The following is a 26,126-nucleotide window of genomic DNA, read 5'->3' on the forward strand; positions in this document are numbered from 1 at the left end:
TTGAAAAGTGATACGAGTGCCGTAGGCTCAAATTATTTCTTCCAACCGACACTGAAACGCTTGCTGGTGGTCTAATAGGAGACCAGAAGGTGTACCTCGCCACTTTAGAGGCTCATTGTCGTAGCGCCTAGCCTGCCACTGAGAATGTGGGCATGAAATCAACTGCTCTTGTCGCGAGGTTGCCGTAAACCTTAAAGCTGCAAAAATGCAACTAACCCAGAATAAATGGCCAGGGCAGAAGGACTTCACTTTCCCCTTGTACCGCTCGTTGCATCCATTGAACCGGAGTTATAATCACAGCACAGTAATGACCAATTCTAGAACTGCTCGATTTATCATCATTGCTACTACTTCAGATCAGGGTTTATAGAAGCTTCACTATGTACGGGGCTCCCGATCCGAAAGCCGAATCTTGATATATTATAGAGCCGCACGATCCTAAAAGAGATGCTGCATTTTGCAATTGCAAATGGCATTTAGGGGCTTACTCTGCAACCGTTCTGATTGAAGATTTCCAATCAGTGGGGTCTGGGTGGCCCAATGCAACTACAACAGAGACAAAGTTGAAAAAATAAAATGCAATATGGTTTAAATTAAACTGAGAGTTACAATGATTGCTTATTTACATTCTATATGAAATCCAATAAATCGTCTCCCTTTACACCATTGGTGGCATTACCAGATACAGCTCTTGGTTTAGGAGAACTATTACTATGGGGCGTTAATACCAAATTTGAATCAAATCCAGGAGGATAGTTAGAGGGCGTAGCTTTTGGTGTTGGAACGGTCCTAGAGCCATTGGGGTTTGGAGTTAATGGTAAACTATTCTTCTGAGTGATCCTAGATGGCTGCATTGGGCTACTTGGTACATGGCTGGTTTTGGAAACCTCCGTCAGCCAATTAATACCAGAAGATGGCTCCGCTTGCTGGAAGTCTTCGAATTCATCATCCGCGAATGGTGCCTCCTTATTTGCGTATGTACTATTAAGAGTGTTGAGCAATTTTGAGTTGGTCGCGTTTGACGTTGTACTCGAGGCTCCAAAGCTCAAATGAGGAGTTGGTTTATGTGGAGTTGCTGGTTTTAACGTTAATGGGGCTGCAGGCTTAGGAGGAAGTTTCGGAATTGGCTTCTGCGATGGAACTGGGGGCCTTTGTTGTGAAGCCTTCCGAGGTTGCATAATAGTCTTGGTCTGTGGGCCCTTAAAGATTTGTTCCTTGTTTCCTTCTGTAATTGCTTGTGTGTTGATTAAGGATTCAAAATTCGTTTCTTCATGAACTGTTCCGTTAACCCCAGACCGAGTTGGAGCAGATACAGGCAAAGTCTGCAATTTTGTGTCAACCAAATGTTTTTGAATTTCATTGATGATTGTCATGAATTGTCTGAATTCAGATTGCGAACAGTCACCACAACTAAATGCAAGGGAGAGACACTGAGGTAAGATAGAATCGACAATAGATTCAAGCTGTAAAGATATATGGTCACTTTTGCTCAATTTAACAAAGAAACTCAACATCTTTCTCACAATTCTCTTGTCTCTACTCTTCAAATTCTTCACAATCGGGAAGAGTTGATCATTGACGATGATCTTGTCAATGATCTTCTTGTCTACCATCATTTCAAATGTATCTATAGTGACCAATTTTGTAGATAACACAGTCGTTGTTTTGAATACCTGACAAATTAGTGGAAACAATGTGTTTTTAATGTATGGGAATTCAATTTTCTCAACAACATGTGTTAAGTATTGTAAGAAAGTTTCTTGAAGCTTGATTTGATCGCTCTTCTGTGCGGCTTCAGTTGAAGAAGAGGTTAGAACTAAATCAAGAATGCTCTTTATGAGCTCAACAAATTGCTTCTCTTGAAGTCTGTCTTGTAAGACAGATAAATTTTCAACTAATGTCAAACGTGTTTTCACAGAAGCGTTACACAACTTAGTGAAAGCTTGCGGGTTTTGCTTATTCTTAGGATCATCCTTGAATAAAGCAGTATAAACTCTATCTTGAAAAGTCAAATTAGAGATATTAGCACTGATCTTAAATACGATTGTTAATGAATAGGAAAATAGTTGGTCCATGTTCGGATCGAGTACGCCTCCATTCAAAACACTCAACTCGTGCTGCAATAACTCAATCATTAGAGGCAATAACTTCAGTGTTCTGAAAGCAGGTGGAAACTGAGAAAGCAAATTGGCGGTATTTGGATCTTCCGATTCCAAAAGTCCTTTTAGAAAGATCAACTTCTCCTCGATGGACTTAGTCGAGAATTCATCAATAAATAACATTGCCTTAATCAAACTTCCATTAAAGAAGTCCGAGTCGATAAACTGGTCAATGGTGATTCTGTCGTGAGGATAACGAGCAAGAATCTGTGGATACAAGGGATATAACTTTTCTGGTATATTCTTCAAGAGATATTTCAACTCCGAAGGCTTGTGGTTGTAGAATTTCATCTCAAATTTACGGAATTCAGCCTTATAGTCTGAAATACTATTGGAGTCGAAACAGTTGATAAGTTGGTCTCCTCCATTGTATAAGTAGTATATAATACAACCAAGAGACCAAATATCATTTGCGACGTCAAGTTTCAGCTGCGAGTCTATCAAGAGTTCAGGGGCAGTAAAATTCAAGTTAAGGTTCGCAAACGGAACCATCAGTGAATTATTCATGATATAGAAGTTCTCTCTTTCCAGAGGTGAAATTTCGTTCAAATTCTGGAGAAACTTGAACCCTGCGAGTTTCCAATCACCCTGGTTATTTATGAATATAGAAGATGGTTGAAGGTTGAAATGAATGATTGAACAGAGATTGTGCAAGAATTGTAAACTCTTTGCCGTCTGTAATAAACCTTTCTGTATGCTTAATTCGTCCAAATCCTTGGCAATATTGATAGTGAGTAAATTATCCGTTACCGGTTCACTGACGAATATAAATTTAGTCTTTGTTTCTTCCAACACTTCGTAGATAGTAAGAATCTGGGGGTGTTTTAGTTTACTCAATTGGTTGACTTCATGCTTAATCAACTCGTAGCATTCTCTAATGATTACTTTTGGATTCTTAGCCGACGAGCTGTTTGTGAAGAGTCTGTTTACTTGACCCTCGAACTTGGTTTTGTCAAAGATGAACACAGAGACAATCCTTCCACTGGTCTTGTGCTTAGCCGGATAGATAGCCCATGGTTCTGACACAAATGATGGGTTATCCAGCACTGAATAGATGCCACGGATTCCAGTTTTGAATACGTTTCTGAACATTTCACAGTGGCAGGCCGCTCGGGATGTGACTGAGACGTTGGAATAGTTACCGTGACTAGACTATACTTTAGGTTTAATGGCATGTCTCTTCATTGTGTTGTGCTGTTAGTAAAGACGGTGGAATGAGAGAGATCACGTGAGAAAAATAGAGCCGGTTGTTAGACCCGATTGGGAAGAGGATATTAGTAGACTGTATATACAGGTGTATTGTATATATAGGTATAGATATATAGTGTTATAGTATATGAATAGTGACGGAGTGGTTGGATAGTGGTGGTTGGATATAGTGGTGGTTCTAAGAGGAGGAGGAGGAGGAGGAGGAGGGGAGAGAACATTATTTTGAATTCGTATTTTGGGTAGTTTTGAACTGAAAACGGGGGATTGTTTAAAGGAAAGAGAGAGATAGATAGTATGCAACTTGGTTATTTCATAGAAGAAAAGTAAAGTCCACCGGTGTAAGTACTTTGTAATATAACTACCATCTGTATTCTGTGTATTACTGTACTATAAGAAAAATACGAATTGTAAGGACCCATAAGAACTACAAGAACTACTAGAACTATTAGAACCCAAGAACACAAGAACTATAAAAAATGGAATCGCTGTATTATTTGTTTGCTCTTCTTTTTTTTTTGCAGCCTCCCATTAGGATTATAATGTGTTTTCTTGATAAGAATTATATAGGGTCTAATTCCTGGTCAGGATATTGATACCCATTGGTGTTTTGAAGAGTATATATATTTATATATAATACATATTTAACCGTCAGAGTCTATTATTCGGAGCTTTAACAGAATTCTCTTGATAGAGTACAGATATCACAAAGTCCAGCATATTCCTATCAATAACATCATCTGAAATCTTAACACATTATCCAAATTCGATTGCGCCAGAAGAATGGAATATTGCACATCACCTCCCGTTTCTGCTACTTCTTCGATGCTACGCACGAGCTGATACAAGGAGAAGGATTGTGGAATTGATACTAGACTCCCAACACAGAAGCAAAATGCTAATATCACTAACATCGTACACTGTAGTACATCAAAGAGCTCATGACTAGTTCTCAACAAGTCCAGACATTTAGTGTAGGTCATTATTGGTAAGCGGTAGATGGTGTAGGTGGCAGTGATTGAAGACACAAGTATAGCCAACTTCAGAGTTCTATAAAGGGACCTAATAGTTCTGTCGTGATTGTTGCTCTTATCTTTCATATCGTTAGGTATCGCTATAGCTTTAGTCATTGATTCGTAATTACTTCGCAAACAATGAACCTTTGATAAGAATGTTAAAGTGATAAGGTAACTATTTATAGAACAAATGGAGCTAACGATAAAAGTAGAAATGAACACTGATATACACAAGGACTTCCCCCTCAGTAGCCAAGTATTCACACTTTTTTACTGTTTTCTACTCTTATCATACACAATGTTAGTTAGTAAGAAAAGTCACCGTATTCATAAATGCATATTGTCTCCTTTATGCACAAACAATTTACTAGTCTAATAAGGGTCAATCAAAATGTGACTTCTTGTTCACTAATAAGCGTCCAACAATATACCTACTGACATGAATGGACTCACTTTCACCACGATGACAATTCAGCTAGATGTTGTGACTGTTTCGTTGGCACTTCTCTGGAAAAGACAGACTTTTTCAATCCTACAGCAACAATCGTCAACAAAAAAGGTCACTCCTGTTTCATGAGTCAAATCTTATATGGAGAAGGTGAAATTGTCCCACTAGAATTCTGCAGTAAGAGAAATATATATGGAAAGTAGCGCCTGCCATCGTAAGCTCACGAGACCACTTCCATCAATAGTCTGACAGCCACTCACCCTTCCGTAAGATGTGCTCCTATTCTAGTATATGGCCAACTATATGTTGCTGCATCTAAATGACATCTATTGCAAGGACTAAATGGCTAGCTTATTCGCAGCTCCAATTCTAATAACATATCAAATTAGATATATTTTAGTGTTTCTCCCTCTCATAGGTACTCTCAACCGAAATGGCTTTGTCATAGTACTCTGTGCTGTAGATCACCAAGAGGACCTGTTGTTGTAATTGTCAAGTTTGGCTTTCACCAAAACTCATATATAATTAATCTGTCGGAGACGGAGCAATAACATCATCACAAGACATGGCCAAGATGTTACTGTATCATTGGAAATGGTCATTAAACTGGACTCTCCCTTACCTTCTGTCGCAGATTCAGTGTTAGGGAGCTGCCACAGATTGGCTCAATATGATGTCATAATTAGCATCAACAGACAAATAACAACGACGATTATCATCGGAACCGTGAAGAGAAACTGTGGGGATGTCTTTTTCAACTTGGGGAACAATATGGCCATCCAATACACATATATGGAAACAGCTATCAATGCTGTGCTCTCAAGAGTTACCAAAAGGGATCCTGATACTGCTCCCATGCATTGCCAAATGTTGGCTTCGTCAACTTTCCACAACGCCAGACATCTGGCATATGTCAGTACCCATGTATTGAAGATGGCGTATATAGCGGCACCGGAGGCAGCAATTATAGCCATCTGCAGACTCTTATAAAGATTGCCAGATTTCTCTTCATTATTACTTGATCGTACCTCTCCCATGGTCGTCGGGCCTGATTGTAACCTATACTTCGATGTGAAGCGTCTGCATAGATCTACTCTGTCTTGAAGGGGAAAACCTCAAGGATTATCTGGATTATCAATGAATTAATAACGAAATCTATACAATCATTCAAGTGGAAATCAATACTTTATATAGACAACGACCTTATTGTCATTAAGGCCGAGAAAGAGGCTATTATTTTCTTATCATACGACAAGTGCAGTATGCTAGTAAGACAAGTTACTAAACATATACTCAATCAGGCATATGTCACGCTCGTTATTAAATACGATCACCAGGTAGTGAATCTAGCTATTGTTATGGCGGTTTCACCGACGAAAGCAGAATCCTCGAGCCGTCTTCACCGAACAGCATCCGGAGCAGTGATGTCACCCGGATTCTCATAAACCTTAATCCAGACACTGCTGCAATGATGAGATAACCCCCCCCCCCCCCCCCCCGTGGCCAGAAGATGGTTCTTGTAGTTATTCATTCGTGGGACAACTTTTATACATTTTTATCACCGCAATTTGCAGCTATTGTTTGTAATGTGTTGTAATGTGTTTGGATAGAAGGGAATAGTTTTGTGCTAAAATGATCTCTATGGGAGTAGTCAATTGGGAAATTGGGAACTCATTCGCAGCCATATAGATAAATTATATGTGTATGTATATTTATATATATATAGGTAGATAGGTAGATAGGTATGTAGATACTATCGCTGCCCATTCAATTACTCACGCACACACACACTCTCTCATGTTAGCTTCTTTTGGAATTACGATATCTTATTCCCGATCTCTTCACCGTCTTATACTGCTGACAGATACACCAAACAGACACTGAACTTCCAGTAAAGTTCAGCCCATACCGAGAGAAAAGTGAAATGAGATTATGAGACTTCTTTCAGTCTCTCTCATGGTGCCAGCATCATTTCCAACTGTCCTGTAACTAACGCACACACGGTCTTCACCAAACTTCAATAACACATACAACAAACTAACACTACACAACCACTATACTACCAATATAAACAACCTCTACTAACCCCCACTAATGACATAAGAAATTACCTAACACGCATAACCTGCACACACTACACTCACTGTTAAAAAGAAGCTTGTCAGATTTGATGGTTGTAAATGAATTAATGTCTTTTGGAGGTTAGAAGTGGGACTAATTCAGGCTAATTTAGACCGTTTGCATAGTTAAAAGAGACCACACAGTCTAAAACACACTCACAATGGAATTGTTGGAAGAAAATTACAAGCATTCTGCCGACAGACTCGACAAACCGTCACAGTACTTGATCAAAAGAGCAGTCCGTAGACAGAACTTCGAGAACTTGGAAAGATCGCTACACCTGAAAACCGTGTATGTGGGTAACTTGTCCCACTTCACAACGGAGGAGCAAATCCACGAGTTGTTCCTGAAATGTGGTCCAATCGATCGTATCATTATGGGTCTTGATAGAAACAAATTGACGCCATGTGGATTCTGTTTCGTGGTGTATAAGACCGAAGAAGGATCATTAAACGCCATGAAATTCTTGTCAAAAACCATGTTGGACGGTGAGAGTCTTTCTATAGATTTGGATCCAGGTTTCCGTGAAGGAAGGCAGTTTGGTAGAGGTATATATGGTGGCCAAGCATCCCAAGAAGCCAGTGAAAATGGTGGAAGCAGAGGTGGCTACAGAGGTGGTAGAGGCGGTTTCAGACCTAGAGGAAGAGGAAGAGGCGGTTTCAGATCGAGAGGAAGGGGATTTAGGGGCGGCTCAAGAGGAGGATACAGAGGAGAAGGATCACTGTACGTTCCAGGAGGACATCTGTCCTCTTATGATAGACCAGAGTAGTGGTAAAATGGATTCCCTAACAACATACGAGAGCTAATGAAAAAATGGACAGTATATGCAATCTGTGTCCACTAACTTGTAAAACTGTACTATAGAAACGACAAGTCCAAGCAATAAGGAAATAACATTTGAAACCAGCGTAAATGAAGAGATGTTATTCAAAAAATCAATACGTTCCTACAAGAATTGTATCAATTGACTGTTGTCTTACTTATTTCACCATATAAAATATACATTTATAGATACAACACTGTATCAAACAGTGCCAAAGAAGTAGTGTAATAGCTAACAATCTAATCCAACGACAAACCTAAAGCTTCTCTTTGTGACTTAGAGTTAGGATCGAAGTATGGAACTTCAGCCAAAGCAGTGACTCTAGTTCCGTGACGTTCGTCATCGTCAAAGTCATAGTCAGAAATGGCATTGTGTTGAGAGATTCTGTTATCCCAGATAGCAGAAGTACCAAATCCTTCTTGAGTTGGTTGCCACTTGAATCTAACTTGGATATCCAAGTTCTTCTCGAAGACGGAGAACAAGTACTCCAAAATGACCTTGGATTCTTCTGGCTCCAAACCAACAATTCTGACAGTCATAGCTCTGTTAACGAACAAAGTCTTCCATCCAGTAGCTGGGTGAGTTCTGACAATTGGGTGCTCCCTCTCGATGTACTTTGGTCCCTTCAATGGGTTCTCCCTGTCCAAGTACTGGTGGGCAGAACGGTAGATTGCCGTCTTTCCATCGAGGAATTTTTGCAAAGCTGGGGACAACTTGTCATAAGCAGCGTAACCAGAAGCCCATGCGGTGTCACCACCAGTAGCAGGGATAGAATCATTGTGCAAATGGGTAATACCAGAAGGTTGATGCTCATGGACCAAGTCAGTGTGCCATCCCGAAACTGCCAGTTGCTTCTTGAAGCCAGTTGGGGCGTTGAAGTATTCAGTGAAGAATCTTCTCCAAATAACACTTACACCACTACCCTTGGCAATGGTATCAACTCCTTCTGGAATTGGCAAAGGAACATGAGGTGCCTGTGGGTGTCTTTCGACTTGACCCCAGTACTCACCCAAAGCCAATTGAACTTGAGGAGAAAGATCTTGGTTTCTGAAGAAAACAACAACTCTTTCAGCAACCAATAAAGCCAACTCGTCCTTTTGCTTGTCAGTTAAGTCCTTCAATTGCAAACCAACAATTTCAGTACCAATGTGCTTGGTCAAGTGAATCACTTCCTTAGCAGCTCCCAAGAGGGCCTTCTTTTCAGGGTCGGCGTTCTTGGCTCTTTCGATGTATGGGTAGTCCTTGTTTCTGATCTCGAAAGCTTCGTCAACGAACTTTGGAATGTCCTCTCTCTTTGGGATTACTGGGTAACCCTGAGATAAGTCAATTCCAGCCTTTTCGAATCTCTTTCTAGCAGGCTCTGGCAACTTCTTTAACCAGTCCAATTGAGGGCCGGTTTGGGAGTTGTTGGAGAATCTGTTACCGATTGGCTTCAAGTTGGCCAATTTGATAACAGTTTGCTCAATTTCTTCCTGAGTTGCATTACGAGCAGGTTCGGTAGCGGTAGGAGGAGCCATTTTCGAAATTCCTTATATTTTCTTGTAAGTACTTTACGTATGTTACTGACAGATATGTGCGCTTGACAGATTATTTTACTGGCAGGAATTTTGCAGCTTTTATGCATTTATCTACCAACACCATGATCGATGATTACTAATTGAAATCAAAAAATTCAGCCTAACTTTATGCTAGCCACCACAATGAGTAAATCAGTACAGATATGGGATCAACTTTAATCTCCGAATCAAGGTTATCAACACATGTCTGTCTATTACTATGTCAACTACTTGCATACATTGATAAGGCAAAGAGGCTGCGATTGTGAAAAATATTCGCATCCACAATTTTTGTGGTGGCTCTTTCGCAATTGGTAAATTCCGTTACCATTGAAGGGGGAGGGTAATGTCAGCAAGAGATGGTACACAGGAGGACGTATATGTGGAGGAGGAAGTGGCTAGGGACCGAAAATAGTTGCCCTGATCGTTACTACCTGACGGAATTGAAGAGTGTTGAATGTATCAGGGGTAGCTATTTCTTGGGGCGAGCGGAATGTGCTACTGCGGTAAGGCATTTCACATCAGCTTGATTCGACATTTTAGTGTGGCAGAAGGGTAAAGTATCTATTTGTGACAGAGAACGCTGGATTGTTGTTGTGCTATTAGCTCAAATGTCTTTTTACGAGTTGCTAAAGGAAATGGAGGAAATTTCCGTATATCGCTGAAAATTGTGGAGAGACCACCACCACCACGTATTAGTAAGTTTGAATAGACAAACAGTGGGAATCAACTACGGAGATAATTAAGAAATACGCTTTTTAGTCCACATTCATTACCAGTTTGGCAACAATTGAGCTCGGTTTTAATACTTGTAAGTCGTCCAATTGCTTTGGTCGCTACTGTTTTGTTAGAAAGTAGAAGTCAGAATTTTTCAACAAAAAAAAAAAGCATCGACGACTCGAATGGAGGAACCAAAACGAAGCTATTATCCTGTTGAGTCTATTATCTTTTTGGCATGAAAGGAGAGTAAATTTGAATGGTTGATATATATAATGTGTTCACTTAACTACTCCTCTTGAGTTCCATGGATTCAAGCCATATTCTATCTAACAAATGAAAATCCCTTCTGGAGAATCCTCTTTATACCCCGATCAATTACAAGATCTACACTATACTATACCAAAGCTGCGAAGTCTAAACCTCTTGCATATTGCGGCCAGAAATTATAGCTTGACCTTTCACCCACCCCCTGTCACCTGTGATGGGACGTTGTACTGTACCCTATTTCTTGTGTCATTCAGTTGTAGAGCTCTACTATCAGATAAACGGTCAGGGCTCTACAACAATGAAAGCGGTCTGGGCCCTCCTTGTACATTTAGAGAGGAGATCCCCTGCTTCCCTCCTTCTTCTTGTAAATCCGCACAATCGTCAAACAATCAAAGGTCAGTGACCCGACCGACCTTGTACAGCACAGCTATGATCCCATTTCCATAAAGTAGTAAATCATCCCACCAATTATGGAAATGATCTACCAACCAATGGGTTCACATCCTCTTTCGTATCCTCTTTCGTCATGATATTGGATCCCTTGCTGTACTCTTCGTTCCAACCGCATCTCCCCGTAACCTAACCCCAACCGGAGTTGTTAAAATTAATTAAAAGGGGTTATTAGAAATGAAGATTACAAATCCAATTATTGACCCCATTTTCAAAACATTTGAGTCTATAGATGAAAATAGTACCAATGTGTAGCTCTTTGTTGGGTTAGTACTATTAGTTAAGACATGTATCACTTATTTTCAATATTTGGTCCACAGCATCGACTTTAGTCTCTCGTCTTTGAGATCGATGCTGCTTTCATCTTGCTTAGTGCATGAAAAATAATTTTACAGCCGTTTTGGCAGGATTTGCAAAAAGTGAATCACAGAAAGGGAGGAGATGTGATTTTCAAGAGAAGTAGTATGGTGCCGTGGGATTAGGGATTAGTATGGTCCAGAGAATGTAGCATGGTTACGAGAAATGAAAAACTCCACTATAAAAATTCCCCCAGAAATCAAGGGATAGGGGGACCTACATGTTTTACTTTAATTGAAATAATATATTTGTAGAAGCCAAACTAGCACTCCCTTTTCGTCTATCACCCTCCCAATTTTTTTAGGACACCTTAACACCTCAAAAACAAGCTTTCTAGATACTTCTAATAAAAGAACTTTTGTTGCAGCAGAGGCAACTACCTCGAAAAGTCAACGTTAACGTCAACAAAGTATAACGATAGAAGAAATAAACATTATTGATCACAGGAAGCCAACGGCTCCCAAAAGTAAGATCCAGTCTAAGTTTTTAGCAGCTTAACGCTGACACTTATTGTAGTCATCTGAGTAGAAGTTACCAACAACACAGTAGTTCTCGTTGTAACAGTCATTGGAAACAACAGTTCCGTTTGTACAGTTAGGAATGGCTGGGCCATATCTGTATTGGATGTCAATGTACAACTGGTTGAATTCAATGTCGGTTTCGTTCTTCAAGTTCTCCACAACAAAATCATTCCAGAAAGTGGCGTTAAGTGGAGCGTTAGATGGCCACTTACCTGTAGGATCAAAGGTATCTCTGGCAGAGTACTCGTATTGCCAGCTTGGTTCGGCACCACCGTTGACAAATGTTTCGTTCAATCTAGTGAAATAGTTGAAAGAGTTAAGAATATTGAAACTCTCATTTTCGACTTCGTAGTATCTCCATGAAGGGTTGTAACTACCTCCCAATGGGGTGATAGATTGTGCAACCCAAGCCATGTTAACAATGTTTGCAGCATCAGCTGGTTTGTCGGACGAGTAGAGAATGTGGAATTGATCCTGGTGAGTGTGTCCGTAGAAAATGTTGGCAATGGTGTATGGGGAGAATCTCTCAACAATTTGACCAAAGATTCTGGATTGAAGAGGTAAAGCATCACCGTCAGTAACAGGAATGTGAGCCATGATCCAGACTCTTTGTCCAATCATTTCACTTGCAATTAATTCGTTAACTAAGAAGTCCCATTGACCGAACAAATCTGGGTTAGTAGAAAGGTTAACGTAAGACCACAAGTTCTTTTGGTAGTAACAGTTAGAGTTCAAGGAGATAACCTTCAATCCTCTGTCAGTAACATATGAGAATCCAGAGTAGTGAGTCTTAATCTGTTGAGCGTTCTCTTCTGGCAACCAACCGTTGTTAATCCACAATTCACTCATCAAATCAACATTCCATTCGTATGAGTTGTTGAAGTCATAGGCCTCTGGAGCAATTTGACCATATGGGAAAGTGTCGTGGTTACCCAAACTTGGGAAAACTGGGATATTGCCCAAGTAGTGCTTCATGATGTTGAAAGATTTGATCTCAGCGGTCTTAGTGGTGTCAGGATCACAGTGAAGCACATCGTGATCAACTAAATCACCAGTGAAAACAGTAAACTCAAATTTCTTGTCAGCATGGGCTTCAGCAATGTACTTGAAACTGTTGTTTAACAAGATCTCTGGGGAGTCACACTGGTAAGCACCAAAAAGACCAGCAGGGACATCGTTGAAGTTCCATCCTCTGTATTTAGGGTAATCGTAGTATTTACCCTTGACATAAGTGTTATTCTCATCATAATGAGCATCTGGGAAGAAAGACAAAGCAAAGTTGTTCTTCAAGTCAGCTCCCAACAGCGTGTAGTATGAAGTGAAGTTGTAGTCCTTGGCTGGTAAGACTTCCTTATTGAAAGATTCTGGCAAACAACATGGAGTCACGGAACAGTTAGCTTCCGTTCCTTGCTTGTATCTCAATTGAATATGCAAATCAGTGACGTGCAAAACATTAAATCTTTCGGAATTGTTCTTGTAAACTGGCTCAGAGTAGTGCTGAGGTTGCTTCTCAGGCCACCAACTGCTGATTCCGTACAATTCCTCAACATCTGGCGTTTCTGGAAGCTTACAAGCCTTGCTACTTTTGAAGTAGCAGTAGTAGTCCAAGTCCAATTCACTGGAGGTATTAAGAAGCTTCAAAACATGGAGGAAATCATTGTCAAAGAAATTAATGGTAGTGTCAGAGTTGATACCGGCGTCAAAGTCTTCATTGAACTTTTCGAAGTTCTTAGAGTTGGTGGTCACAAAGAAGTCAATGTTGTCACACTTGGACTCGGTGTTGTTGTTAGAAACCAAACAGTATTTGAACAAAAGTAAGGAAATCAAGTGTTGTTTGTCAGGGTATTCCGATAACAAGGTTTGTCCATACTTAATCTTGTTCTTACAAGCGTCACACTTAGAACCGTTGAAAGCAACCAAAGGTTTCAAATTGACATTGATAAAGTCAATCTCAGCGTCAGCTAAGTTGTTGTAGACGGCGTCAATTGGGTTGGAAGCTCTCTTGGCCAATTGCTTGGAAATAGAGTCTTTACCTGGAATGGAATGACCCAACACACTGGAAACCAAAGCCAAAGAGGCAACAACGGCGTTCTTGAATAACATCGTTATATGTTTCCAACAACTTTTAGGGGGTTGCAACTGAAAAATTTGAAAAATTTCACCATTGCTACCCCCTAACAGATAAGGAGGAAAGCTGGGGTATTTATAGAGGTAGAATGATGAACAAATTGGATTCCAAATTTAGCCTGCTACATCGTGGTTTAGCCCATTGCAACTATTATCCTTCGTTAGATGGTACATTAACCCCCGTTGAACCATTCTAACAGGCCCGATGGGATGTCACAAACGTGCAATTGGTTCGTAATCCTGTATCATCCCCAATTTGGCCAGACGATCCATTATCTCGAGGCACCAATTTAGCATTCTTGCCTGTGTGAAGGAGAAGAACTACCGTTTATTAGCCATCAATGAGTGGGGGCATCTGTTGCAGGTCATAATTAGACAGCTCTATGGCTACCACACGTGTTCCAAGCATTGTATAGTGCATACATGAGGCTATAGATGCAAAAGAAGAACAATGCGAAATATCTGGTGAGGCCGATACATGTGTGCCCGATACTAAACTAATACGGAAGAACAACTGTTGGAAGTAGCAAGTGGTTCCGCAAGAGGTCCACTTGCGGCATCAGGAGGGAGTCAGAGTTGCCGTATCAATGCCGACTTTACGACACACAGAGTTCGAGGGCCGTGGGCTCTTGTTGTATAGGAAGAGATTACGATGTAGAATAACAATGCAACCAGTCAAATTATTAGGCTCAGCTTGAGGCTCAGCGAGTTATTAACCATAGGCTTTCGAATGGGCGGCCATTCCATCTCCCAAGAAGGGGGGGGGGATGTCCGGAATGTATTGGAGAGGCAGAGAAAATTAAGCTTACAACGGCTCCAATTAACAAAAAAATAGGAGTGGTACATTCGGTTACATGTACAACGCATGGCCGTAAAATGGTCAGGTACCGCTAAGCTTTCATAAATTAATCGTGGATCAAATACCCAAGGAAGGCATAATCGACGCATGGGAATACCCAAGGAAGGCATAATCGACACATGGGTTAAGGATCTGATCTGTAATGGTTGGACTAAAGTCATAAATAGGAGATTGAAATTATCAAGGCGAAAGCTATTACCAGAAAGCATCAGATTACGAATCCAGACTGAATTGGGAGAACCGTTGAAATTTCCTCTTCTGGTTTTAGCATTGGGACACCTGAAATTGGAGTTCTTAATTAGTTTGAGGACGCTAAAATTAATTAATTGAGTGACGAATGCGTTGCCGTATGCTAACAATGATTCCACCAAATAGGGAGAGCACTATAGAGAGGATGTAAATCTGAAATGGTCATCTAAATAATGTTAATTGATATCATATTTGCGTGGGGCCTGAATTGTCTCCACTGTTTCAGATTTATCAAAGAAAGAATCCGAGAATTCTTCTAAACTATTTATAGCGACCATGCCAAGGATTTCCATGGAATGAATTAAAATCACGGAAGTACCAATTCCATCCCAGTCTTGTCGCTTTGGAGAGATAAATGTAGACAATGGGTATGCTCTAGAGATCCTCGGTTAAAGCAGTTAGTGAGAGATAGAGCCACCGAAGTGCAGCAACACTATAATATGAACCTGCCATTGAAGCAGTCCTAGTTGTGTTCATGTTATGTTCTCGTTTATCGTGTTGGGAGCAGAGAAACGAATGCACACATGTACCATCACTTCAAAAAAATTCCTCATATGTACTTCTAACAGCAATTCTTGTACCTTCTGTCACATCATGGATACAACCAATGGAACTCTGGTATACTGGCCTTTGCAGCCGTTCGAAGAATAGTCATGTGATTACGGATATTCACCTCTGCAGGCACAACACAAATATGCTTTGCTTTACAGTGAGCGGCATGGCATTTTCATCATGGTTCCAGGAGCAATTCAAAGTACTACATTTAACTAGTCGAAGCAGAGTTAATGCCACCACCAGCTTTTGCTTATAGGTTGTAATCAGGAAAGAAGATCATTTTAAGAATTCTGCCTTTGGGCAATTTTCTATGGGATTTTTTTTTCTTCACCGTAGCTAACATTTCTACTAGTTTTTTTTTTTTGCAATTTATTGCATCGTCTTCTAGTCAATTCTAGTGTTTCTAATAAATTAACAATACTACCACTGATTTTTCCGACTTTCCGTTAGGAGAGAGAGTAGTATTCACGAATACTAGCAATTTCCGCTCTCTCCCTACTATCCTTCCCCCAACATCCCTCAGCGGTCCCCCCACCTCTAATCCTAATTTCTCTCGCTAAGACATGTCGATTTCTCACCGGCACTGCATTCTTCTCCGAGAACACCGATACTACTACCACCACCAACACCACCACATTTACCGCACTCACCGCGAATTCACCTCACCACGGACACCGCCGAGAATTTCTTCTCACAACAATTAGCGAGACTCCTCCCCCAAGGAAAAGCTTCTTTTCCCAGAGTTCTTCCCCCAAACTTCCTTGCTCACATTTTTCTTCACCGCGATTCTCTCCAAGATTTCTCTCCAAGATTTCTCACTCTCACCGCTTGTCACCACTGTGTCTCACCGCAGCTCACTGCCTGCTAATTCTCCACATCTCTTCCTTATACCCCGATTCATTCCACACAAAACAAACATAAAATTCTCCAAAAACAACATCACACTCTCCAATCAACCCTCCTAATCAACTTCCACCACCTTCCCCATCTCTCACCTCCCGAAAACTCCAATTTTTCACTCCTCTCATCCACCTCCCATCGTTCCCCATCCCTGTAACCAACATTCTGTCAACGGTCAAGAAGTCACGTGACCACACCCTCTAACTCCAAAATTTCGTTAGGCGCTAATTAAATAGAGTCATTCATAAGGACCAGTAGCAGGTTCCATTACTAGGATTATATCGCAAGATTTTGTAGATGCCTGGCACCTAACATGTCCGTAAGTGCCTCTGCTGCTATGACCCAACCCGAGCCCGGACGCGGAAGGACGTCGGTCCCACCGCCGTTGTCCCAACAGACGTCGTCTTCTACAACTCCGACAATTACAAATGGCAATGGGACCACAACCAACACTGGCAAAAAACACCATAATCCCAAACTAAAAGCACATAGTCGGTCACAGTCACACAATAAGCTTGTGGGGACGCTTTCCACGTCTCAGGGAGGACCAAAACATGCATCCAGACCACATTTGAATCGTTCTAAGTCATCTGATGTGTTAATGAAGAGCCGGAGTGCCAATTTGAAAAGAAGCAATCGGTCGATGACTAAAATGTCCGGCTTACAGCCGTTGACGAAAACTGTATCGAACCAGTCTATAAAGTCCAATAAATCAACCGGTTCTTTGAAAGGATTGGGTAATTCGTCTACTCACTTAGCTCCGTTGAGCGGATTGAAGACAACGGGAAGAAAAGGCAAGGCAATATTGAGATTAAACGACGACGATATTAATAACGAAGAGTACGAGGATATTGAGAATGCCGGTGACAAGGAAGTAAATGTGCAAGAATCCAGGACGAATAGTCGTGGTAGCAATCGTAGTGGCCACAATAGAGGTAGCAATAATAACAGCAGTTCTAATTTACAAGGAAACTACAAAAGTAACAACGATAATGCAAACTTCGTGGTAGCGAACAACTCTCATTTCATTGAAAGCATCAATAATAACATTAACGAAAATGCTGCTACACTTATCGAGCAAATCAATAATGTTCCAGATACTCTTGCAATCGCCCCAGAAGAAGACTCCGAGAGCGACGTAGCAAGACCTGAACTCGATGACAAGGATAGCTCAAATGAACAGAACAATGATAATTCGATCGAAGTGGAAAACATAGAACATGCTGAAAGTGCCAGCGAGCAGAGTGAATCAATAAGTGGAGACGATGATAGTGAACCGCATAATGATCAGAATGACCGTAGCAGAAGAGATGCTCTGCGTAATCACCATCATCTTACACATCATGAATACAGCATCAACGCAGTTTCTCGTTCAGAGTCCTCAAACCCTTCGAGTGGCGACGAGCGCGAGTTGAGCAATAAGCGTGGAAACGTTCATTTGCGTCGTAATCTCACGGATTCTGCTAGAAGTTCTACCGATGATCTTGCCATGGCCAACAACCTCTATGGAGGTTCTTTACTTTTATCTCAGTCGACTGGTTTGACGAAGAAGATAGACTCCAAGAACGCCAACCATCATTTACATCAGAAACTCATAGGGGCCGATGGATACACCACTGGTAACACTACAAATAACAGCAGTAACAGTGCTTTCACAAACAATAATACAGCCAATGGCACAACCATTCCCTTGCGTCCTATTGTGCCAATCGAACCAAATAATCATGAGTCCATCAGTGGTATCTCCTTCCATGCGAACCACCTTGATGCCCCTAACAATGGATTGGCCGAACCAGTTACCACGAATAGGAATGTGCTGCAGAATAACTCCTACCAATCCAACCAAACCATCTTCAATAACTTACAGAGAACAAATAACCAGTACATGAAGAAACTCCCCAATAATCTTCAAATGTCTCAAGCACAAGTACCTGCCACCGCTACCAGTAACCAATATAACACACAACAGCAACAGACGACATCCACCCAGGTTGGAGCTGGGATAAACAACTTCTCCAACTTCTTGGCCAATAATAACTCAACATCGTCTTCAGCTGAGCTGCATAATGCTCACAATATTGAGACAAGAACTCAACAGAGGCTCTGGTTACAACGTGAGAATTCGCTCATGGACGTCACAAACTTGGATCCTAATAAGATCTCCAACTTCTCCAACCTTTCGCTTAATAATCTCATGTTTGCTCATCATTATAACGGCAACCAGAGTCAAGTGAATATGCATAACTACAATAACAACCAGAGCCAAGTCAACATGAGAGAGCTCTACCAACAACAACAATTACCATTGGCGGCAACAGGTGGGCCACATGCTTCTTTACAGAATAATGCTTCTGGTAATAATGGCCCCGGCTCTTCCGTATCAACTATTCACGGACAATTGTCAAACTCTCATCTTAATGGAGTGCTAGACAACCAGAGTGTTGGTAGTTCGAATAATACAAATATCAATGGGCTTCTTCTCATGGCCCAAAATAGCCATCAAAATCTGATTCAACTGAGAACAGAGTTTGAACGTTTGAATAGAGAATATTTGAATGTAAGAAGACATTTAAACCCTGTTGGAGAGAGTTTAAGCCGCCTTGAGAAAATCTTTGCAAGCAATGAACTCAAGGTGGTTAAGAGCAGGAAAAACTTCAACGGATCATCGCTGTCGTTAGCGGTAAATGCCAACAATAGTACCAACAGTTCTAACAGCAACAGCTTCAAGGAGTTCTCTCCTCTGTATCAGGAGAAGGAACAAGAGGTGAGTAGCACTTTGAACCGTCTCTGGCAAGACGCAATCATCTCATCACTGTCTGCTGCTGCGAACTCCGCAAGGGGTGGAGGTTATTCAGTTCATCAACAACAACAGCAGCAACATCATCTTCACCTTCAGCAGCAACAGCAACAACAGCAACAACAGCAGCATTTGCTCCAGAGCCAAGCAGCCAATATGCAACGGCCTGTCAATCCAAGGATTCTGTCATACAATCAGAATCAGAATGCATTCGGAAACATGAGGGCACCCCAAACGCCAACCACAAGAGCAGTCAAGCTCGCGGGACAGGTGGCTCCTTCACAAAGCTCGATTCCAAGCTCTCAAATAAGACGAGGAAGCGAGCAGCTGGTCAACAACAACTAAAGATGAGAGAAAGGTAGATTGGCAATAGCCGGAAGTGGTGGAGATAGTGGAGATACACACATAGGAGACGACAAAATACAAAAATCTAAAGAAATACGAATACTGGAGAGTATTCGAGTAGCAAAACAGAGCAAAAGTCATTAAATAGATTAGATGGAACAATATAGATAGCTACTACACGAACCCAGTTCACGTTCACATCGTCAAAACAAAACACACATATCCACTTTATGCATTTATTTACCCTGGGTATATATATTAATATACAGATTATTAGGTTATTTAAACTATTTTATCATATATTAACGTATTATGTACAAGATCTAGGTAAATGGGTACTTTACATGAGTTGGTGAGAGGTTAACTATTGAACCATATGACTTTAGGGGTTTGTCCTGATTATTTCTGAAAAAATGAAAGCAGCATCGGGGTGTCATTATTACTGTGCAAGGGCATTTTTACCAATGAAATCATTATCAAATCGAAATGACGATCATTTTATGACAATTTGGAAATTGCTACATGTCAATAAATGTACTCTTAAGGACTCTTCTTAACCCTGTCTCTGTTTATGTTTACCATTGGACTTACAGTACACGTAAACTCTTCCTCTTCTTCTAACCATATAGCAGTCTTTGCAGAACTTCTTGACAGATGTTCTGACCTTGAATCCTCTGAAAAGAGTAAGCGAAGCTGGTGCAACCGTAGGTATTATTGGGCTAGCTACAACGGGGGTAGCTCTAAATAAGTTTCTGGCAACAGGGGCAATAGCCTGTCTTCTGAGAATAGATGTGAGCGAGAACATGGCTCTGGTTACCAACTTTTATGACTATTGACTAGGCTCCAAGTAAGTTATCTTTAGTAGTTCTGAAAGAAATCGAAAAATTGGTTTGGATAGGAGGGAGATCCGGGGGTAAAAAAATGCGTCACGTGAAAATAATAACGTGATTTCAACAATTTTGTGATGTGCAATTCTCCCATTTCGGGGCCATAATTTTGGTTGAAAAGTTGATTTTTTTAGAGAGATGTAGGTTATGAATGGAGAGGACTAGTTATATGGGAACTTTCATGTTATTTGATCTTGTTCACATACCTGTCTAAATGTCATGAGGTAAACGGCCTGCATATAATACCAGCGTTCAACTATGAATATTTTACTTGGAGGAGGAAACGTCCGGGGGAGGGCGAGATCCGACCTTTAAATTTCGGTTTCTTCGTGGTTTCGTGAATGGGTTTATTGTAACAAATATAAAGCAATGAATTTGTACATGCAAAAAAAACACCAAAAAACCAACACTTTCAACAGAATTCCCATATCATCTACCCATCCTCTCGCCAGTCCAACCTTCCACCCTTTTTCCTTAGTCACCACCACCACCACCTTACAAACATAGTACCATTCCTGCTCCCACTCCCACTCCCACTCCCATCACCTGCACACAACCCACCACCAAAATTCTCATTTTTTCGTGCTTATGTAATCCCACCAACTCCCCTTTCAAACACGTCAGATCACCAAATTCAACAACAACCAACGACGATGTTCTTTTTACAACCATTGATTTGTGGTAGATAGTAGACACATCAAGGCCATATTATTGCTGAGAGTTGACTGTAGGACGGCGATAATTGACAATTGAAAGTTTTTCCCGTCTTTTATCCCATTCCAGATAAGTACAACCAGCACTCATTCGTGTGTTGAGATACCATTGTCGTTGGTAGTAATTGTTGTAGCCATTAGCAGTTCGAACCACGATGTCTACTCTGTCGTACAAAAAACAGGAGTATGCCGGGACCGGTTCTTCCAATGCCCTTCCGGACAAGATGGCGGTGTTCCAAGATTGTATCCAGCAGTTCAATGCCACGCCCGTTAAGACCAAGAGGTGCCGTCAGTTACTTGCTCGTCTTCTCCGGTTGATTTACACCGGTGAAACGTTTCCCGCCCAAGAGTCCACCACTCTTTTCTTCTCGATTTCCAAGTTGTTCCAGCACAAGGACCTGTCATTGCGTCAATTGGTGTACTTGACTATCAAGGAGTTGTCGTCGTTGTCCGATGACATCCTCATGGTCACGTCGTCCATCATGAAGGATATCCAAGGTGGAGATGTGATTTACAAGCCAAATGCCATTAGAACTTTGAGTAAGGTGTTAGATCCAACCACGGTATTTGCCGCCGAAAGACTTTTCAAGAACGCCATTGTCGACAAGAATCCAATTATCTCGTCGGCTGCGTTGATCTCTTCGTACAACCTTCTTCCAAACGCCAAGGATGTGGTGAAACGTTTCACCAACGAGACCTTGGAGACAATCCAGTCTTACAAGCAATTCCCACCAACTCAATTCCAGCTCCATGAGTACTACGGTTCGTCAACTTCCAACTTGCCTCCAACATCGTACATGTACCAGTACCATGCTTTGGGATTATTGTACCACTTGAGAAACCATGATAAAATGGCACTCATGAAGTTGATCACCACCCTTTCTGAAGGTTCAGCACTTAAGAACTCTCTTTCTATCATTCAATTGATCCGTTACATAAACAAGATTTTGAATGACGATGAGAGTTTGGTTGTTCACTTGTATCCAATTCTTGCTGGTTTCTTGAAGCACAGAAGTGACATGGTTGAATTGGAAGCTTGTAAAACTTTGATTAACTTGCAACATTTGATCAAAGATGACCAATTCATGGCAATCATCACCACTCTCCAGAAATTGTTGGGTGTCCCACGTACTGCTACCCGTTTCGCAGCTATTCGTTTGATTAACAAGGTATCTATTAAGCACCCTGAGAAGATCATGGTCGTCAACATTGAACTTGAGGGTCTTATCAACGACTCCAATCGTTCAATCTCAACCTTGGCTATCACTACTCTTTTGAAGACAATGGGTGCTGGTACTGTAGACTCAGGTGCTGGAGGTGAAAATGTCGATAGATTAATCACACGCATGACTTCTTTGATGGACGAAATCACAGAGGATTTCAAGATTGTCATTATTGAAGCCATCGAGAACCTCGCCTTGAAATTCCCTTCAAAGCACAAGAAGTTAGTTGCTTTCTTGACTGATTTGTTGAGAGATGACGGTTCCTTACAACTTAAAAGTAGTATTGTCGATGCATTGTTCGACTTAATTAAGTTCTTGCCAGATGCCAGTGCCAAGCAGTTGATTCTTATGAACTTATGTGAGTTTATCGAAGACTGTGAGTTCACTGAATTGTCTGTTCGTATCCTTCATTTGTTAGGTGACGAGGGTCCTAACACTACTAACCCAAGTTACTACATTAGACATATCTACAACAGACTTGTTTTGGAGAACTCAATTGTGCGTTCATCTGCTGTCATCTCTTTGGCCAAGTTTGCCGCCGTATGTGGTGGAGATGTTGCTAAGAACATCAAGATTTTGCTCAGCAGATGCTTAAATGATGTAGATGACGAAGTCAGAGACAGAACAGCTTTGTCCTTGAAGTTTATTAACAACAACCAAAAGAAGCTTATAGTATCATCTTCTAAATATGATCTTGCTGCCTTGGAGAGTAAGTTGACACACTACTTGAACGATCAAGCCAATTTTAGCACCAAGTTCGACATCAACGAGATTCCTCTTCTCTCTAGCGAAGAGTTGAAGTCTTTGGAATACAACAGAAAGATCAATAAATTGGATTCCTCTACCACTGATGTTACTGAAAATGCAGAGTCGGTCGCTGGTACTCCTGCTGCTGAAGACAAATCTGGAGCTGATGACACTGCCAACGAGCTCTTGAAACAACAAGAGTACGCCCAAGAACTCTCTCTCATTCCAGAGTTTGCTGAATACGGCAAATTATCAAAGTCTACAATTACTCCATTCTACTTGACCGAGAAGGAGAACGAATTTGTTGTTACAGTAGTGAAGCATTTCTTCATAGAAGCACAGAAGTTGGTGTTACAGTACAACATTACAAACACATTACCTCGTTCGGTGCTCCAGGACATCTCAGTTATTGCACAACCAGATAATGAGTTGTATGAAGAAGATTTCATCATTCCATTGGCCGAATTGAAGCCAGACCTGACTGGAACTGTATATGTTTCGTTCAGTACTCCAAGCATCGAGGATGAAGAGTTACTCGCCGCTTTTGGTAATACTGTTGCATACACTAACAAAGACATCATAGATGATGAAGGAAATGTTGATGAAAGAGATGATGGCTGGTCCGACGAGTACCAAATCGATGATTTGGAAGTCCTGGCTGGTGATTTCATCAATCCATTGTACAACTCCAACTTTTCTGCAGCTTATGACCAGTTACCTAACCCAGAGACAAGTGTTGTCACCGTTGGAAAGGCAGATAGCTTAGAGGTTGCTATTTCCAAGTTGAGAGCTTCATTGAACTTGATGCCATTGGATGGTTCTGATTACGTTCCGAGCGACCTGAACTCCCATGTATTGAAGTTGTTTGGTAAAGACGTCTGGGGTGGAAAGGTCGGTGTCTTGGTTCGTTTGGCATTGACAGGAGGTAAGATTGTAGCAAAGATCGAGGCGAGAGCTGAGACTGAGGGTTTCAGCAGTATTGTTGCCAACGGGGCCTACTAGAGGATGAGCCTGCTGTTGTAATTGATACTGAAAAAAAAAGGACAACTCCATTGAACCATGTTGTTCATCACATAAATGTAGTCTAATTTATTTCGTTTAGTTGTAGTATCTACAATAAATTGTTATAGAAATTGAATATGTAGTCTTACCAGATATCAGTGAAACTTAGTTGTTCACCAGTTTAGCGTAGTCATTATTACAGAGATTTATTATATGCTATGTATTTCTGAAATACTTATGCTAAATATTATATCGATACTTGAACAAACTATATGCTACAGCTAACCGAGAGATAAATTGATACTATAACTATCTCTGCGCTCACATCAAATTGTTTCCTTAGTGTTCTTTATACTAGTTGGTTTATTCTTTGGATTTAATAGGCAGATCTGGGATAAAGGGGCTCTTCTTTGATTGCTTGACTTGTTTCATCTGGCGATATAACAAACCACCAGAAAAATACACAAACAAGGCTGCTAGTAAAATAAATAAGAAGATCCAAATTACAGCAAAGTTGTTAGCTTTAGCTGCAGTTGGACAGGCGTGATGAGACCGCACCTCAAAAAGATAATTGCAGTCGTTTGTTGAACCCACGAAGGAGATGGAAGCCTTGGCCATCATTTCACGATCACACGTGAAGGTCAAAATAGTTGACTTTCTCAACCTCTCACCGGATCTTCCATCGATCAAATTATCACAGTAGGCACCATTCTCGTATGTCAATGTAAGCTTTCTTCCTCTGAATTTTGGAGTGGTGGAAAACTCTCCCATGGAAATAAACTTGTTGGTGGTGGAGTCGACGTAAAAGGCACCAACACGAGTGGAGTTGAGACCATCCTGAACTTCGTTAGGATCATCGCGTGCTTTTTTGAATGGCGTCAGACAGATACCTATTGTGTAGTTCTTACCACTATCCCAACCTCTGGTATTCCACGGAAGAGCCTTGCCTCCTTCGTTTGTGATTGAAGACAAACTACGCAAATCTATGAATCCCTTGTTGAAGGGGTTGATCACTGTGCATGGGTCGAGTTTGGCTTCCTCTTCTTCTTTCTCCTTTTCTTCCTTTTCTTTCTCTTCCTTCTCTTTCTCCTCTGGAGTCTGTTCCTCCTTTGGTTTACTCTCGTCATTGGTTACTTTCTCCTCGGGTTTCGGTCCTTGAGGCTTAGGCTTGTGTATTTGTTCTATTTGCTGTTGTTGTTCGACGGTTTTTGTGAGGGTAAAGTGGGTGATATTGTCTAGAAATTGGGTGCTGGTGGAGTAGATGGCATCTTTGGGGACTCCACCCTGCTTGGCCACCACAAGGAGGGCTATGATGGCAAGAAGCAATAGTGGCGCTATTGTTCTTCTGATGATTTTAGGGGTCATTATGCGGTGAAAACGGTGGTTTTCTGGGTTGTTACTGGGGAACTCGAGGATTTCACGTTATCAACACTTTTTTTTGACACCTCGGAACACGCTTTTCGGCGATTAATTGGTGAATAGATCAGGAAAAGACAACGGGGTTTTCTGGTGACAATGAATCCGGGGCCCGACTGTGACTTGTGGGCATGTATTTGTACGAATTCTACGGTCCAAATGTGGTCGGAACTGCTAGTTGTACTGATATATGATACAGCTTACACTACGTAGCAGTAAAAAAAAACATATACAAACCACTAAAAAAGAACACTCATAAACACACGCTAATAAAATAAACTCGGAAGCGTACTGTGAGAAATAAAGAGGGTGTAAAAGTGAGCGTGTATCAAAATCCAGTGTGAGTAAGATAAAGTGAGAGTAAGACAAAGTGAGAGTGTAAGACAAAGTGGGAGTGAGACAAAGTGAGAGAGTTAGATGATAGACAAACTGAGAGTGGATTATGGAGGTGGGTGTAGAAAGTTATGGTGCCGTGACATCACTGGGAGCATGAAATGGACGTAAAAGGGAAGGTAGAGCGGGCGTAATGGGCGTAAAGCGGACGTGAATTTAGAGACAGTCAAGTGAGAAAGGGGAACGGGGAACGGGGAACGGAGAACAGGGAACAGGGAAAAGAAACGGAGAGGAAGATTTGGCGAGGCGGGAGAGAGAGAGTGGAGAGA

The 26,126-nt window shown here is 41.2% G+C and overlaps 8 protein-coding genes across 8 annotated transcripts; 3 read left to right on the forward strand and 5 right to left on the reverse strand. All coding sequences in view use genetic code 12, as the record gives it.

Moving 5' to 3' along the window:
* Positions 1-285: 285 nt before the first annotated feature.
* Positions 286-3,456, reverse strand: RJT20DRAFT_65182 (uncharacterized protein). The gene has a single exon (XM_064921111.1). The coding sequence runs from the start codon at positions 3,249-3,251 to the stop codon at positions 630-632; it is 2,622 nt and encodes an 873-aa protein (XP_064772104.1). The 5' UTR covers positions 3,252-3,456; the 3' UTR covers positions 286-629.
* Positions 3,457-6,976: 3,520 nt separating this feature from the next.
* On the forward strand, positions 6,977-7,964 carry RJT20DRAFT_131506 (uncharacterized protein). Its single transcript, XM_064918018.1, has one exon. The coding sequence runs from the start codon at positions 7,111-7,113 to the stop codon at positions 7,717-7,719; it is 609 nt and encodes a 202-aa protein (XP_064772105.1). The 5' UTR covers positions 6,977-7,110; the 3' UTR covers positions 7,720-7,964.
* Positions 7,965-7,969: 5 nt separating this feature from the next.
* RJT20DRAFT_65229 (TauD/TfdA dioxygenase family protein) lies at positions 7,970-9,489 on the reverse strand. The gene has a single exon (XM_064921114.1). It carries the CDS (start codon positions 9,288-9,290, stop codon positions 8,013-8,015), a length of 1,278 nt encoding a protein of 425 aa, XP_064772106.1. The 5' UTR covers positions 9,291-9,489; the 3' UTR covers positions 7,970-8,012.
* Positions 9,490-11,190: 1,701 nt separating this feature from the next.
* Positions 11,191-14,096, reverse strand: RJT20DRAFT_65226 (uncharacterized protein). Its single transcript, XM_064921113.1, has one exon. The coding sequence runs from the start codon at positions 13,745-13,747 to the stop codon at positions 11,618-11,620; it is 2,130 nt and encodes a 709-aa protein (XP_064772107.1). The 5' UTR covers positions 13,748-14,096; the 3' UTR covers positions 11,191-11,617.
* A 2,499-nt stretch (positions 14,097-16,595) lies between these two features.
* On the forward strand, positions 16,596-19,760 carry TCO89 (Tco89p). Its single transcript, XM_064918019.1, has one exon. The coding sequence runs from the start codon at positions 16,648-16,650 to the stop codon at positions 19,474-19,476; it is 2,829 nt and encodes a 942-aa protein (XP_064772108.1). The 5' UTR covers positions 16,596-16,647; the 3' UTR covers positions 19,477-19,760.
* Positions 19,761-20,312, reverse strand: RJT20DRAFT_131510 (mitochondrial 54S ribosomal protein bL36m). Its single transcript, XM_064918020.1, has one exon. The coding sequence runs from the start codon at positions 20,279-20,281 to the stop codon at positions 20,030-20,032; it is 252 nt and encodes an 83-aa protein (XP_064772109.1). The 5' UTR covers positions 20,282-20,312; the 3' UTR covers positions 19,761-20,029.
* Positions 20,313-21,030: 718 nt separating this feature from the next.
* On the forward strand, positions 21,031-24,179 carry SEC21 (coatomer subunit gamma). The gene has a single exon (XM_064918021.1). It carries the CDS (start codon positions 21,232-21,234, stop codon positions 24,046-24,048), a length of 2,817 nt encoding a protein of 938 aa, XP_064772110.1. The 5' UTR covers positions 21,031-21,231; the 3' UTR covers positions 24,049-24,179.
* A 69-nt stretch (positions 24,180-24,248) lies between these two features.
* RJT20DRAFT_131513 (uncharacterized protein) lies at positions 24,249-25,839 on the reverse strand. The gene has a single exon (XM_064918022.1). It carries the CDS (start codon positions 25,411-25,413, stop codon positions 24,412-24,414), a length of 1,002 nt encoding a protein of 333 aa, XP_064772111.1. The 5' UTR covers positions 25,414-25,839; the 3' UTR covers positions 24,249-24,411.
* Between the last annotated feature and the right edge of the window lie 287 nt (positions 25,840-26,126).

This window comes from Scheffersomyces xylosifermentans (genome assembly GCF_036884685.1).
Source record: "Scheffersomyces xylosifermentans strain CBS 12540 chromosome Unknown RJT20scaffold_8, whole genome shotgun sequence".
Taxonomy (NCBI): domain Eukaryota; kingdom Fungi; phylum Ascomycota; class Pichiomycetes; order Serinales; family Debaryomycetaceae; genus Scheffersomyces; species Scheffersomyces xylosifermentans.